We start from the raw sequence: 13554 nt of genomic DNA, 5'->3' as shown, positions 1-13554 counted from the left end.
ATTTAAATTTTGAAATAAGGCAGTGTGATTCCTTCAACTTTGTTCTTTTTCAGGGTTATTTTGGCTGTGGGATCCCCTGCATTTCCATAAGAATGTTAGGATCAGCTTTTCAGTTTCTACAAATAAACCAGCTGGGATTTATAGCAGCTGTGCAGAATCTATTGATCAATTTGGGGAGTATTGCCTTCCTAAGTCTTCTACTTCATGAACATGAGATAAATATTTATTTAGGTCCCTTTATTTTCTTTTAATGATCTTTGCAGTTTTCAGCATATAGATCTTGCCCTTTTATTTTTATTTTTTTTTTAATTTTTATTTATTTATGATAGTCACACACAGAGAGGCAGAGACACAGGCAGAGGGAGAAGCAGACTCCATGCACCGGGAGCCCAATGTGGGATTTGATCCCGGGTCTCCAGGATCGCGCCCTGGGCCTAAGGCAGGCGCCAAACCACTGCGCCACCCAGGGATCCCAGATCTTGCCCTTTTATTAAAATTATTTCTGAGTATTTATTCTTTTTGATGCTATTGCAAATAAAAGTTTTTAAAATTTTTATTTATTTTCTGATGGCCCTGTGCTAGAGAAATGTGGTAAATTTTTATATATTGATCTTATATCCTGCAGTCTTGTTGAGTGTGGTTTTTTTTTTTTTTTTTGTTCTAATAATTTTCAGGTATGATTTTCTGTATAAAGCATAATGTCACCTGCAAATAGAGACAGTTTTACTTCTTTTTTAGTCTGGAGGCCTTTTATTTTATTTTCTTGCCTATTTGCCCTCTAATACAATATTGAATAGAAGTGGTTCAAATGAATATCCTGTCTTGTCTTGTTCCTGATCATAGGAGGAAAGCATGTGATCTTTGACAGTGTTAGGTTAGCTGTGTATTTTTTTCCAGAGATAACCTTTTTTGGGGAAGAAATATTTCCATTCTGAGTTTGTTGAGTGACTTTATCATGAAAGAGTGCTGGATCAGAGAAATACAAATCAAAGCCACAATGAGGTAGCACCTCACACAGGTCAAGATAGCTAAATTTAACAAGTCAGGAAACATGTTGGTGAGCATGTGGAGAAAGAGAAACTCTCTTACACTGTTGGTGAGAATGTAAGCTGTTGCAGTCACTCTGGAAAACAGTAAGGAGGTTCCTCAAAAAGTTAGAAATGGAACTACCCACAATTGCACTATGTGGTATACCCCAAAGATACAAATGTAGTGATCCAAAGGGGCATCTGCACCCCAAACTGTGGAAAGAGCCCAGATGTCCATCAACAGATGAATGGATAAAGAAGATATGATATGTTACTCAGCCATCAAAACAAAACTAAATCTTGCCATTTGCAACAACTTAGATGGAACTAGAAGCTATTTATTATGGCTGAGTAAAATAAGTCAGAGAAAGACAATTATCATATGATCTCACTCATGTGGAATTTAAGAAACAAAACAGGATCATAGGAAAGAGAGGGGAAAATAAAAAGACGAAATCAGAGAGGGAGGCAAACCGTATAAGACACGTAATCATAGGAAACAAACAAGGTTGCTGGAGGGGTGGGGGTGGAGGGATGGGGTAACTGGATGATGGCATTAAGGCGGGCATGTGATACAGTAGCACTGGGTACTATATAAGACTGATGAATCACTGACCTACCTCTGAAACTAATAATACATCATATGGTAATTAATTGAATTTAAATTAAAAAAAAATGAAAGAGTGCTAGAAGCTTTCTGTCTATCTGTTGAGATGATCATATGGTATCTTTTTGTTCTTGAAGTTTCTCCACTATTTTTTTTCTTCATTAATGCTGCTTGTCATATAGTAGGCTTTTTTACTCTTATAACATACTTTTTTTAAAAAAAGATTTTATTAATCTGTTCCTTGATTATTTTTTCTCTTTATCCTTTTCCTCTGGAAAGTCTAATTGTTTTGGAGCTGTGTTGTTCACATTTCTTAACTTTACTTTCCTGCTTTATTTGAATTCTTGTTTTATTTTCTGGGAGATTTTCTTGATTTTCTTGTCTTCCAGATGACTGATTCTGTCTTCAACTATGTTCATTTTATTGTTTAGCTAATCTGTTCAGTTTTCAAATTTTTGATAATCTTATACTTTGTTACAAGTTCATTTTTTCATGTTCTTTGCTGCTTTTTCATTTTTATAGCTGTAGTATCCTTCGGCCCTCTTTGAACTTAACTTTTTATTTTTAAAGTTGTTTTTATTGAATTATCTGTTTTCTCTTGGAGCTTTGTCTTTTCATATTGGATCTTCCCTTTTGTGCTGTTGGATTCTTGAAAATGTGCATTTAGTATTTGTTGAATGAATTTAGAGTGGTTAATAGAGATCTTTGGCATGGATTTTTCTGTATAAGTAACATAGTGCTGCTTCTCAAATGGTGAGGGGGCTGACTGTGAGCTCTCTGGAGTGTCTGGTAAAGTCTGGGCACAAAGACCAGCTCCTCTACAAGCATCAAAATAAGGAGGGCTTTGTTTTGATGCATAAACTGTTTTACTCTCTACGGTACATTCCATTTCTTTCTCCATTATATCAGTTGTGGAGGGCAGGAGTACTGTACATTCTTTGCTTTTTTTCTTCAAGTCACAATATTCATACCAGGAGCCCTCTGTCCCCTGGACCCACTTTTTTTTCTTTTTAAGAATTCTTTTTTGGGGCAGCTTGGGTGGCTTAGCAGTTTAGCACTGCCTTCAGCCCAGGGTGTGATCCTGGAGACCCGAGATTGAGTCCCACATCGGGCTCCCTGCATGGAGCCTGCTTCTTCCTCTGCCCGTGTCTCTGCCTCTCTCTCTCTCTCATGAATAAATAAAATCTTTAAAAAAAAAATAATAATTTTTTTAATAACCACTTTCCCTCCCCACTTTTTCTATCAATTTTAACCCAACTACTTTTGTTTCTTTAAATTTAAATTTATTATTTAAAAAAATTTTTTTTAATTTAAATTTAAAAATATTTCTGCAGACACCTGGGTGGCTCAGCAGTTGAGCATATCTGCCTTTGGCTCATGGCATGATCCCTGGTCTGGGTTTTGAGTCCCACATCGGGCTCCCCATAGGGAGCCTGCTTCTCCCTCTGCCTATGTCTCTGCCTCTCTATGTCTATCATTAATAAATAAATAAAATCTTTTAAAAAATAAAAATATTTCTGAACCTAGATGCTCTTTTATTTTTTAGTGCTATTATGATTTCATTTTTAAAATATGTTTGCATGTCAGGGGCACCTGGGTGGCTTAATCAGTTAAGCATCCCACTCTTAATTTTGACTCAGATCATGATCTCAGAGTTGTGAGATCAAGCCCTGCATGGGGCTCTGTGCCTGGCATGGAGCCTACTTAAGATTCTTTCTCCACCTCTCCATAAGCCCCCTTTCCCTCCCTCTCTATTTAAAAAAAAAAAAAAATCTTTGTGTATCAGTAGGACTTGGTAGATCAGCTTATCATTATGAATTAGAAGCCATGTTCCTTTTATATAATAGGAATAAAGAATACAGACATCTGGGGAGTTTTGCAAGGTGGGGGTTGGACTAAATTTACAACTACAGTGGCCTGCTTAGCAAGGCCAGCAACTTCTGGTCTTATTTGGGAGACTATAAGCTCTCTTTGTTTTCCAGTTTTGCATTTTTAGAGTTTAACCAGGAGGTTCACAGTTAATATGAATGAATTCTGAATGATCAGAATTAAAGCATTTTGCTGTAGACTCACTCGTCATAATAGGTCCTTCTATATCTGTAGTTCTTTTACCTTTTGAAGGTATTATTTTCATTTTTATGAGGATTTGTTACCTCATAACCTGTTTCCATTTACTCGGCTAACTTTTTGCATTTTACTTATCATTGATTGAGCTATTCGTACATGTTTTTACAGAAGGCTTTAATTTGGAAACACCCCACTGAATTACATTCTTGCACCCCGTTTGCTGGAAGAAAACCTACAATCAGAAATGAGCACATATAAAAAGGGCATTTTAGCAAAGCTTGTATACCAAAGCCTAGAAGTTAATAGAAGAGCCTTTTAGTCATGTGATTCTTTTTTTAAGGGAGGAAGAGGAGAGAGAAAATCTCAAACAGGACATCACCCTCTCCCCCATGGAGCACAGAACCCTTTCATTCCTGGGGCTCAATCTCATGACCCTGAGCTGAAGTCAAGAGTTGGCTACTTAACTGACTGAGCCACCTAGGTGCCCCAGTCATGTAATTCTTATTGACTCATCATAATTATAGTTCTAACAGTCATATTTGTTTAGAAATACGCTTTAAAGGGTGCCTGGGTGGCTCAGTCGGTTAAGCGTCTGCCTTCAGCTCAGGTCATGATCTCAGGGTCCTGGGATCAAGTCCCATGTTGGGCTCCCTGCTCAGGGGAGGCTCGCCCTCCCTCCCTCCCTCCCTCCCTCCCTCCCTCCCTCCCTCTCTCTCTCTGTCAAATAAATAAAGTCTTAAAAATTTTTTTAAAAAGAAATACACTTCAAAAGGAAAGGATTATAAGAGGAACCTAATGATAACTAAAGGAGATAATGCTCCTATAGTTCAATATAATACTTGAGGTTCATAATGATGACCTTTATTAACTAGTAAGTAAAAAAATTTGTTGCATGATAGAAAGAGTAAAGAAAGAACACTTTCATTTTTTGAATTTTCCTATACCTGGCTCTAATCACAGCTCTGGCACTTATAGGCTGTGCATATTATTCAACCTCTTTGAGATTGGTTTCTCAGTTTTTACTTCTTTGATCCCCACATCAGTCTTTTCTCTTCCCCTTGTGTTTACATACATGTTCTCTCTGAGGAATGACCTGATCATTTCCTTCAAGTCTTAACTCATACTGCGTTCCTAAGGAATTCATCCCTGACTTTAGTTTAGATTATGTGCCCTGTTGTATACTCTATAGCACTTATCTCAATTGGAATTTTGTGTTTATTATATGATTATTTAAGTTTGTGTCAATAAATATTAGCTGAGTGCCTAATCTTCTCTGGGATTGTAAGCTTTACTAAGGCAGAATAATGACTAAGTCTGTGGGCTTTGTGTCTTTAATTTTTAAAGATTTTATGTATTCATTCATGAGAGAGAGAGAGAGAGGCAGAGACAGGCAGAGGAAGAAGCAGGCTCCCTGCAAGGAACCCAGTGTGGGACTTGATCCCAGGACCCTGGGATCATGCCCTGAGCCGAAGGCAAATGCTCAACTGCTGAGCCACCTAGGTGTCCCGGTTTTGTGTCTGTTTTACTTAGTCTTTGTGTCCCTGACACCTAACATAGTGCTTAGACATAGGGAGTGAGCAGTTGTTGAATGAACACAAATGGAAATGATACCATTGTTTATCCTACTTACAAAGCTGTTGTGAGCCTTCAAGATGATTATGTGGATGAAGTGTTTATTAGTTTGCTTGTGGTCTGGTTGGGACAGTATCCCTAACTTAATAATTAACTGCTCTGCTGTTGGCCCTTGAGAGAGGCAGTTCTCGTGGATACAGGGAGTCCTGAATTCATGCTCTCCCACTTACTGGTTCTGTGACCCTGCATAGGTGCTTAATATCTTTGATTTGCTTTTTCTTTATGTATAAATGGAAATAATAACTACCATAGGGTTTTATAAAGATTGGCGTGTGGCTATCACAGTGAAGCAGTTAGCAGACAGTAGTTATGCAGTAGGTAGTGGGCATAGCATTGGTCCTATGTTAATGAATAAGTGAAATAGTTTAAGGAATATATAGAAAGTATCAGAAAATTCACATATATGGAAACGTTATATTCTCTGATAGATGGTAATAGTAGATGTATTGTCATTAGCCCATAATCCTCAGAATATCCAATATTTCCTAATTATGCCTGTATTGTATTGTATTGTGTTAGGTTCAGTCTTTTTTAAGAGGATTTTTGGTGGGGGTGCCTGAGTGGCATAGTCAGTTAAGTATCTGACATTGGCTCAGGTCATGATCTTGGGATCATGGATCAAGCCCCCACATCTGGCTCCCTGCTCAGCAGGGAGTCTGCTTCTCCCTCTGCCTCAGTTACCCCCTCATCATGTTCTCTCTAGACTCTCTCTCTCTCTCTCTCTCTCTCATCCTCAAATAAATAAAATCTTAAAAAAAAAAGTAGAAGGACTTTTGAAAGTATGATTGTATATTCCTAAATAGTTGAATTATATTAAGGCTTAGGCTTTATAAATTTTAAAATGCTTTAGAATGCCCTATCCATTGTGTATAAAAATTACAGTCAGCAAATGACAATATTAGAAATCATCCTGCAGTTTTGGACCACAGTGTGTTCATAGGTAATATTTGCAGATTTAGAAAATTATTCTGAATAGTAGTTCACAGTTCTTTTCTGCCCAGAGTCATGAACATTCCCTGTACATGGAATGCTTTGCCAGCCTTTTCTGACAAAAGTATATTTCCATACAAGTGAAAAGGACATGTTACTACAGGAATAACATAATTTTCTCTAATTTACATATTTAAAAATTCATTTGGGCACATTTGATAATTCAGACTATTTATAGGGACATGATCTATGCTACCTTGTTAGCTCTTGCTTCTCATTTAAATTGTTTTACTTTCATCTTGGCTATATAGCCCTGACTTCTGACTTTCATCAGGAGTTTATTTTATTTTATTTTATTTTATTTTATTTATTATTTATTTTATTATTTATTTATTTATTCATTCATTCATTCATTCATTCATTCATTCATTCATTCATGAGAGGGACAGAGAGAGAGAGAGAGGCAGAGACACAGGCAGAGGGAGAAGCAGGCTCCATGCAGGGAGCCCGACATGGGACTTGATCCCGGGACTCCAGGATCACGCCCTTGGCCAAAGGCGGCGCTAAACCGCTGAGCTACCCGGGCTGCCCAGGAGTTTGTTTTATATAATTGTTTGCATTCATACAAATTTGTGGCAGGGGATACCCGGCTTGCTCAGTTGGTGGAACATACAACTCTTGATCCCAGGGTTGTGAGTTTGAGCCCTACGTTGGGTATAGAGAATACTTTAAAAAAGAAATAATAAAATCTAATAACAAAACAACAGATGTTTGTGGAGAAAGATGCAAAACTTTCTAGTGATTAGTGATACCTTTATTACAGGCTCAGCAAAACAGTCCCTCTTCTACAGGATCTGGCAACACAGAGCATTCCGGCAGCTCCCAAAAACAGATCTCCATCCAACACAGACAGACCCAGGTAGGTTGGTGATCAATAACAGGGGAAAAGATGTTCTTAGGAATAAATTTAACCACATGTAAAATCTATTAGTCTTCTCTTTGTCTTTCCTTTATTTCTCTGACTTTGCCTCATTATTTGTGTATATTATACTCAGAATTTGCATTTTGAATATTAAAGTCTTTTGGAAGGTGCCTTAACTTTTTGAAGTGTTTCTTTACCAAATTCTGCTGTGTTGCAGAGAAATGCTTATGGTATAGTAAGTTATTGAGGAAAGAGCACTTACTTGGGAGACCTCTAGGCCTGGGTTCAAATTCTGGCTCTGCAACTTACACTATCTTTTTGGGCCTCAGTTCTTGAATACAAATCATCTGTGAAATGTGATTGTGATTATACTCTCAGACAGTGTATACAAAATGCTTATTAGGGCAATGCTTATAATATATTTAAGTGAATGTTAATTCCCTGCTTTATGAAAGTGGTTAATTTATTCCTTGTACCTGCTCATTTGACAATACCTAGCTAACTAAACTCCTTTAACATGTGGCACACTGACATAATTTTCTCCTTAAAGAGTTTTCAGAAACTATTTTTAATTTAGGGAATGTTGTGAACATTCAAAATTAGTATCTGAGAAGAATAGTGGATACACCATCCATTCTGTAGTGTTGAGCTAGCCAAATAGTACACTGCGTTTTCTTGAAGTCTCTGGCAATGTGTTACCTTCAAGACAAGATGCTTGGCAATCTGGGAGAATTTCTTAAATCTCAAGAGCTATATATACAGCCTTCAGGAGTAGATTTTAATTTTATTTGAATTAGCAGCTTTTGGACAGTTGAACAGGTTTTTACAGAAAACTTCTCTCCCCTTATGAGTGTTCTTTGTTTCCACTAGGTGGCGTGTTTGTTCTTTAGAGATTTGGGTCCTCTCTGAACTCCTTTTCTATTCAAAGTTAGTTTCATTTCTAGAGTAGTATGTTTCTGTATTACTCAATGCACAGTCATTTGAGAATTCATATATTTTATACCAGAGTTAACATGTATTTAAATGCAGGTGTAGCAAAATATAAGACTTAAAGAATGGGATCAGGAAAGCAGATTTAATTTCTTAAGCCATATGATTGCAGGCTATTTGTGTTAGCAAGTGCTTTTTTTCCCCCAGAAAAGTAATGAGAAAATTATGAGATATAATATTTTGAGACTAATCTTAACTTGTTTTTTGTTTGTATAGTCTGACCTCACAATAGAAAAAATATCTGCACTAGAAAACAGTAAGAATTCTGACTTAGAAAAGAAGGAGGGAAGAATAGATGATTTGTTAAGAGTAAGTATTAAAATGTGGTAAGAGATTTTATAACAAACTGATTGATACTGTGTGTATTTGGATTATGCACATACCATAATTATTGTCACCAAATAATAAAGTTAAATAATGGGCAGCCTGGGTGGCTCAGCGGCTTAGTGCTGCCTTCAGCCCAGGGCATGATCCTGGAGTCCCAGGATTGAGCCCCATGTCGGGCTCCCTGCATGGAGCCTGCTTCTCCCTCTGCCTGTGTCTCTGCCTCTCTCACTCTCTGTGCTTCTCATTAATAAATAAATAAAATCTTAAAAAAAACTAAAATAATAAACATTTGGATATTTTCCTTTATTTAATCTGAGGGAATCTCAGTAGGAGCTAGGATCAAACTTCTATCTAAGCACTATCTGCACTATCTTTAAATTGGAAATCTTATGTTGTAGAATTTTAATATTTATGTACTAGAGAAATAGACATGGAGTATTGTATTTCATTTGCAACTGTGGGAAACAACATAAAATATTGTTTTTCTATTACAGAGAAGTTTTTGTAATCTTTTTAAAACTATTTCACAAGTACTTTTCAGCCCTGGTTTTGCATTTTGTATCTTTTATAAGTATTTGTCTGAGGTTTTTTTATACGTGGAAGAGTAACTTCAAAAATACCTGATCTGGGGACACTTGGGTGGCTCAGCAGTTGAGCGTCTGCCTTTGGCTCAGGATATGATCCCAGTTCCAGGGATAGAGTCCCGCATCGGGCTTCCTGTGGGGGAGCCTGTTTCTCCCTCTGCCTGTGTCTCTGCCTCTCTCTGTGTGTGTCTCACAAATAAAGACATGCTTCCTTCCTTCCTTTCTTTCTTTTCTTTTCTTTCTTTCATTTTATTTTTAAGATTTTTTTTTTTTTTTAATTCATGAGAGACACAGAGAGGCAGAGACACAGGCAGAGGGAGAAGCAGGCTCCATGCAGGGAGCCTGATGTGGGACTCAATCCCGGGTCTCCAGGATCATGCCCTGGGCGGAAGGAGGAACTAAACTGCTAAGCCACCAGGGCTGCCCAAAAATATTTTTTTAATATGCAATTTACCATATTGACTGACTCACTCTTTAAAAAACTTTGTTTTTTATTATAAAAGCAGTATATGCCTATTCTAATAAGTTTAGAGAATGCTGAAAAAATATGACACCCATAATTCCATTAACTGAGTAATAACATTTGGTACATTTCCTTTAGTAATTTTGAGCCATTTGTAGTGTGTGTGTGTGTGTGTGTGTGTGTCTGTGTATACACACATATATGTAAATGCATATATAAATCAGTCTTCCTGATTTATAAATAAAATTGACTAACATTTTTATCTTCTCCAATGATTTATTTATTTATTTTTTCTCCAATGATTTAGAAGGTGTAGGTTTGATCTCATTTGTACTAATGCAGTATTTTTCCATCTGGCTCCATGGGGCCCTGAAGGTTCTGTTGGAAGAACCTCCAGGGCTCGCATGACACAGCTGGGTGCGGATCTGCAGTCTCTCTCCCTTATTGAGTAAGACTATTTGAAGAAGGGTTTTGTTTATTAACAATAATAATAATGTTTAATAATAAAGGTAATAAAATTCACTGTATTGTGATTATTACCCTCCAAAAAATTTCACCTCTATTTCTGTAATTATCAAAATACAGTAAAACATAGTGTATTTGACTCCCTCCTGTATAAAACCTGGAATCGAGCACGTATCTGAACCATAAGCCTAGTCTGAGTAACATCTGATGTCTTTAGACTATTATTAAATTATTACTTTTAATATTTTGTATAAGAATAATTCTTATATTACAAGCAGTTTTATGACCTAATTTACAATAATTAGTAATATGTTAAGCTCATTGGCAGTATTATTATTTTTTGGTCTTATTTCATATTTTGGTTGACTGCAACCAAAGACAGAGGCAGAGGGAGAAGCAGGCTCCACGCAGGGAGCCCAATGTGGGACTTGATCCCGGGACCCTGGGATCACGACCTGAGCCGTAGGCAAGCGCTCAACCGCTGAGCCACCCGGGCATCCCAGTAATTATTTTTTAAGAAGGATATATTAGTGTTTTTTTGTTTCCTTGTAGATTTGAGAATTCTTTCTCTTGCCTTCCCATTTAAAAGGTGTTCTTAAAAAGAAAATAAAAGGTGTTCTTTTTGTGTCATAACTTGTTAGGCTTCTCCTCTAACCTCCTTGTTGTATGATGCAGACACACATGTGTATGCACATTTTATATTTTTTCTTAGCATTTACTATTTCTGAGAAGACTATGACCAAAGGAACAAACCCTGTAATCTGTTTTCTATGATTGTTATAGGTACTTGCTCCTCTTATTCTTGTATTTCAAAAATTTTTGCCAGGGTACATCTATACAAGAGTCTCTAAATTTTTATTCTAGAAATGTGTGGTTATGCTTAATTTTTGCCTCTATCTTCTGTTGGTCTCCTCCTTGGTTTCTAGCTTGAATCTCTGATCTCTTCCCTTTATTTCTATCACTTCAAGTCTTCTTTAAACATGATTGATCTTTTTTTCTGAATCTCATTAAACATTAATTTGTCTTCCTTATATTTTCTGTTGTTTACTGTATCTTATATCAGTTTTGATTCTAATATTTACATTTTTAGTTTACTTGATTTTATTCCCCTTATCTAATTCACTTTTTTTTTTAATATTTATTTATTCATGAGAGACACAGACTGAGAGAGAGAGAGAGAGAGAGAGGCAGAGACACAGGCAGAGGGAGAAGCAGGCTCCATGCAGGGAGCCCGATGTGGGACTCGATCCCTGGACTCCAGGATCACACCCCGGACCGAAGGCAGGCGCTAAACCGCTGAGCCACCCAGGGATCCCCTCTAATTCACTTTCTTATTCCATCCCAAAACCACATTCCTTACAGTTTTTGACTCTGATTTCATAGTTGCCATGTCTTTTTGTGTTTTATGGAATATGACATGCTGTATTCTAAAATGTTCTTTTGATTAGGGAGATCATTTTCATCATTCTCAAGCTGATACTCTTTTTCCTGACTCAAATATTTTTACTAGGTCTGGTTTTTTGTTTCCTTTTCTCCATCTTTCAATGAAGAGAGGCTTTTTTTTTTTTTTTTTAAGATTTTATTTATTTATTCATGAGAGACACACACACAGAGGCAGAGACATAGGCAAAGGGAGAAGCAGGCTCCATGCAGGAAGCCCGATGTGGGACTCAGTCCCAGGACTTGGGGATCACGCCCTGAGCCAAAGGCAGATGCTCAACCGCTGAGCCACCCAGGCGTCCTTCCATAGATTCTTTATTATGAATCAGTCACATTTATCCAAATGCACTTTTGCACTTTTGCTTTTGGTAGAGTGGTCCATAGAACTCTATACAAAGAACTGATAGAAATTATACATATAAGGAGAGTAGAAATTGGCAATGGAAGCTGTTGTACATTGGTCACTTTAAAAATGAAGCTATAAAGTCTCAAAAATTACGTGCCTGTAATATCTTCCATTTGTGCTTTTTTATTGTTTCAGAAACACGTATATCATTTGATTGGGAAATACCAGATCTTTTTCACAACTCAAGCACTTTATTATAAAGTAGCATTTATTTGCTGAAAGAATAGAGATCTTTTGTTAATATAAGTTTAAAAATTGCAAGTCGAAATTGACCTTGGGTTAGTGGTTCTTCCCTTCTCTGTTATTGTAGGAGGTTTGACTTTTTCAAAGTATTTAGCCCTTTCTTCTGACCACAGCTAAATTGACTGCGTATTTACATTGTGGCATTCTTGAGAACCAGGACCTCCTATTCATCTTGTTTGTTAGTTCTGTCTTATGCAGGCATGGGTGTGCCTGGTTTCCCTGGTAAGAAACATTTATGTAAATTCATGTCTCTTTTTCTTTGGAAACAGAATAAATAAACAAGGAACAATTGAACATAACATTATGTAGTTTTTTTAAAATTTTGTAATTTTTTTGTATTTAATTATCATTTGTAAGTATTCTGTGAGTGCTTTAAAGTGTTTAATTACCTTTTGAATGTGTTTTAAACATCTCATTAATTGTAGGTTTTTGTTTTGTGACAGTTTAGGTATATGTGATGTACTTGATTTGCCTATAATAACTGCCTTTTGAGAGGAGTAAAACATGATCAGTAGAAAACTTGCTCACTTGTAGTAACAATTCATTTTTATTAAATAGACAAGTTTATGAAGAGAGAATAAAGGAATGAAGTATTTGTTTTTTAAATCTAGTTACTCTTAGCTCTTTGAACCTTAATTTTGCTTTTGATTGCACAATAGGAAATTATGGTTGGACTCCCTAAAAACTGCTTTTGTATTAATCTGTCTTCCTTGGAGCTAATTTAAAAACTGTTTTCCCCTTGAAGGCCAACTGTGATTTGAGGCGGCAGATTGACGAGCAGCAAAAGATGCTAGAGAAGTACAAAGAACGATTGAATCGATGTGTGACAATGAGCAAGAAACTTCTCATAGAAAAGGTGAGTATCTTGGTTGGTGGCCAGCATCCCCGGGTGCTCAGGGTGTGGCATTGGTGTTGCTCCTTGTACCTTACCTAAGATGCACATACTGGAGAATAGGGCTTTTATGAGAAGACTCATTATGGTTTGACAATTAGAATTCTTTCTTACGTGGACACTGGCCCTAGTGTCCAGAGTGATAATTTGGGACGTTATTTCTGATTGTGCCTTGCTTTGAGTGTAATGTTGATTGCACAGGGATAGCTTGTCCCACTTGAGTTTATTTGCAGTGTTGCTCTCCTGAATTCTTAACATTCATCCTGTTAATTGAAATGCACATCCTATTGGTATTACAAACATTTAGCAATACTTAGACTTCCATTTTAGAGATGGTATTTGGAGTAACTTTACATTTATAGTAATGTGATAATTAAGTGCTTTTTATGCTTTGAAAAAATTAAGTTGATATATACTTGAATGCAATTACTTTATTTATTTATTTAAAATGCAACTACTTTAATTGGCTGGTGTTTCCTTTAATATAGTAATTGATTAGTTGCTAGTTATTAGTAACTCTTTCTTGAAAGTTTTTAAAATTATATCCCTAATGTGTAT

The 13554-nt window shown here is 36.5% G+C and overlaps 1 protein-coding gene across 4 annotated transcripts in view; it reads left to right on the top strand.

Annotated features, from left to right (window-relative positions):
* Nucleotides 1-13554, top strand: part of TLK2 (tousled like kinase 2) — a 122981-nt gene that overhangs the window by 70539 nt on the left and 38888 nt on the right. For all 4 annotated transcript variants that reach the window (XM_025436698.3, XM_025436697.3, XM_025436696.3 and 1 more), the window contains 3 exons: nucleotides 7088-7183; nucleotides 8393-8485; nucleotides 12850-12960. In XM_025436698.3, the coding sequence (XP_025292483.1) occupies nucleotides 7088-7183; nucleotides 8393-8485; nucleotides 12850-12960 (300 nt within the window). The remainder of the gene's footprint in view (nucleotides 1-7087; nucleotides 7184-8392; nucleotides 8486-12849; nucleotides 12961-13554) is intronic.

The sequence above is a fragment of the Canis lupus genome, chromosome 9 (genome assembly GCF_003254725.2).
Source record: "Canis lupus dingo isolate Sandy chromosome 9, ASM325472v2, whole genome shotgun sequence".
Taxonomy (NCBI): domain Eukaryota; kingdom Metazoa; phylum Chordata; class Mammalia; order Carnivora; family Canidae; genus Canis; species Canis lupus.
The sequence above is the reverse complement of the archived record's forward strand: the minus strand, read 5'-3'. Positions and strand labels throughout refer to the sequence as shown.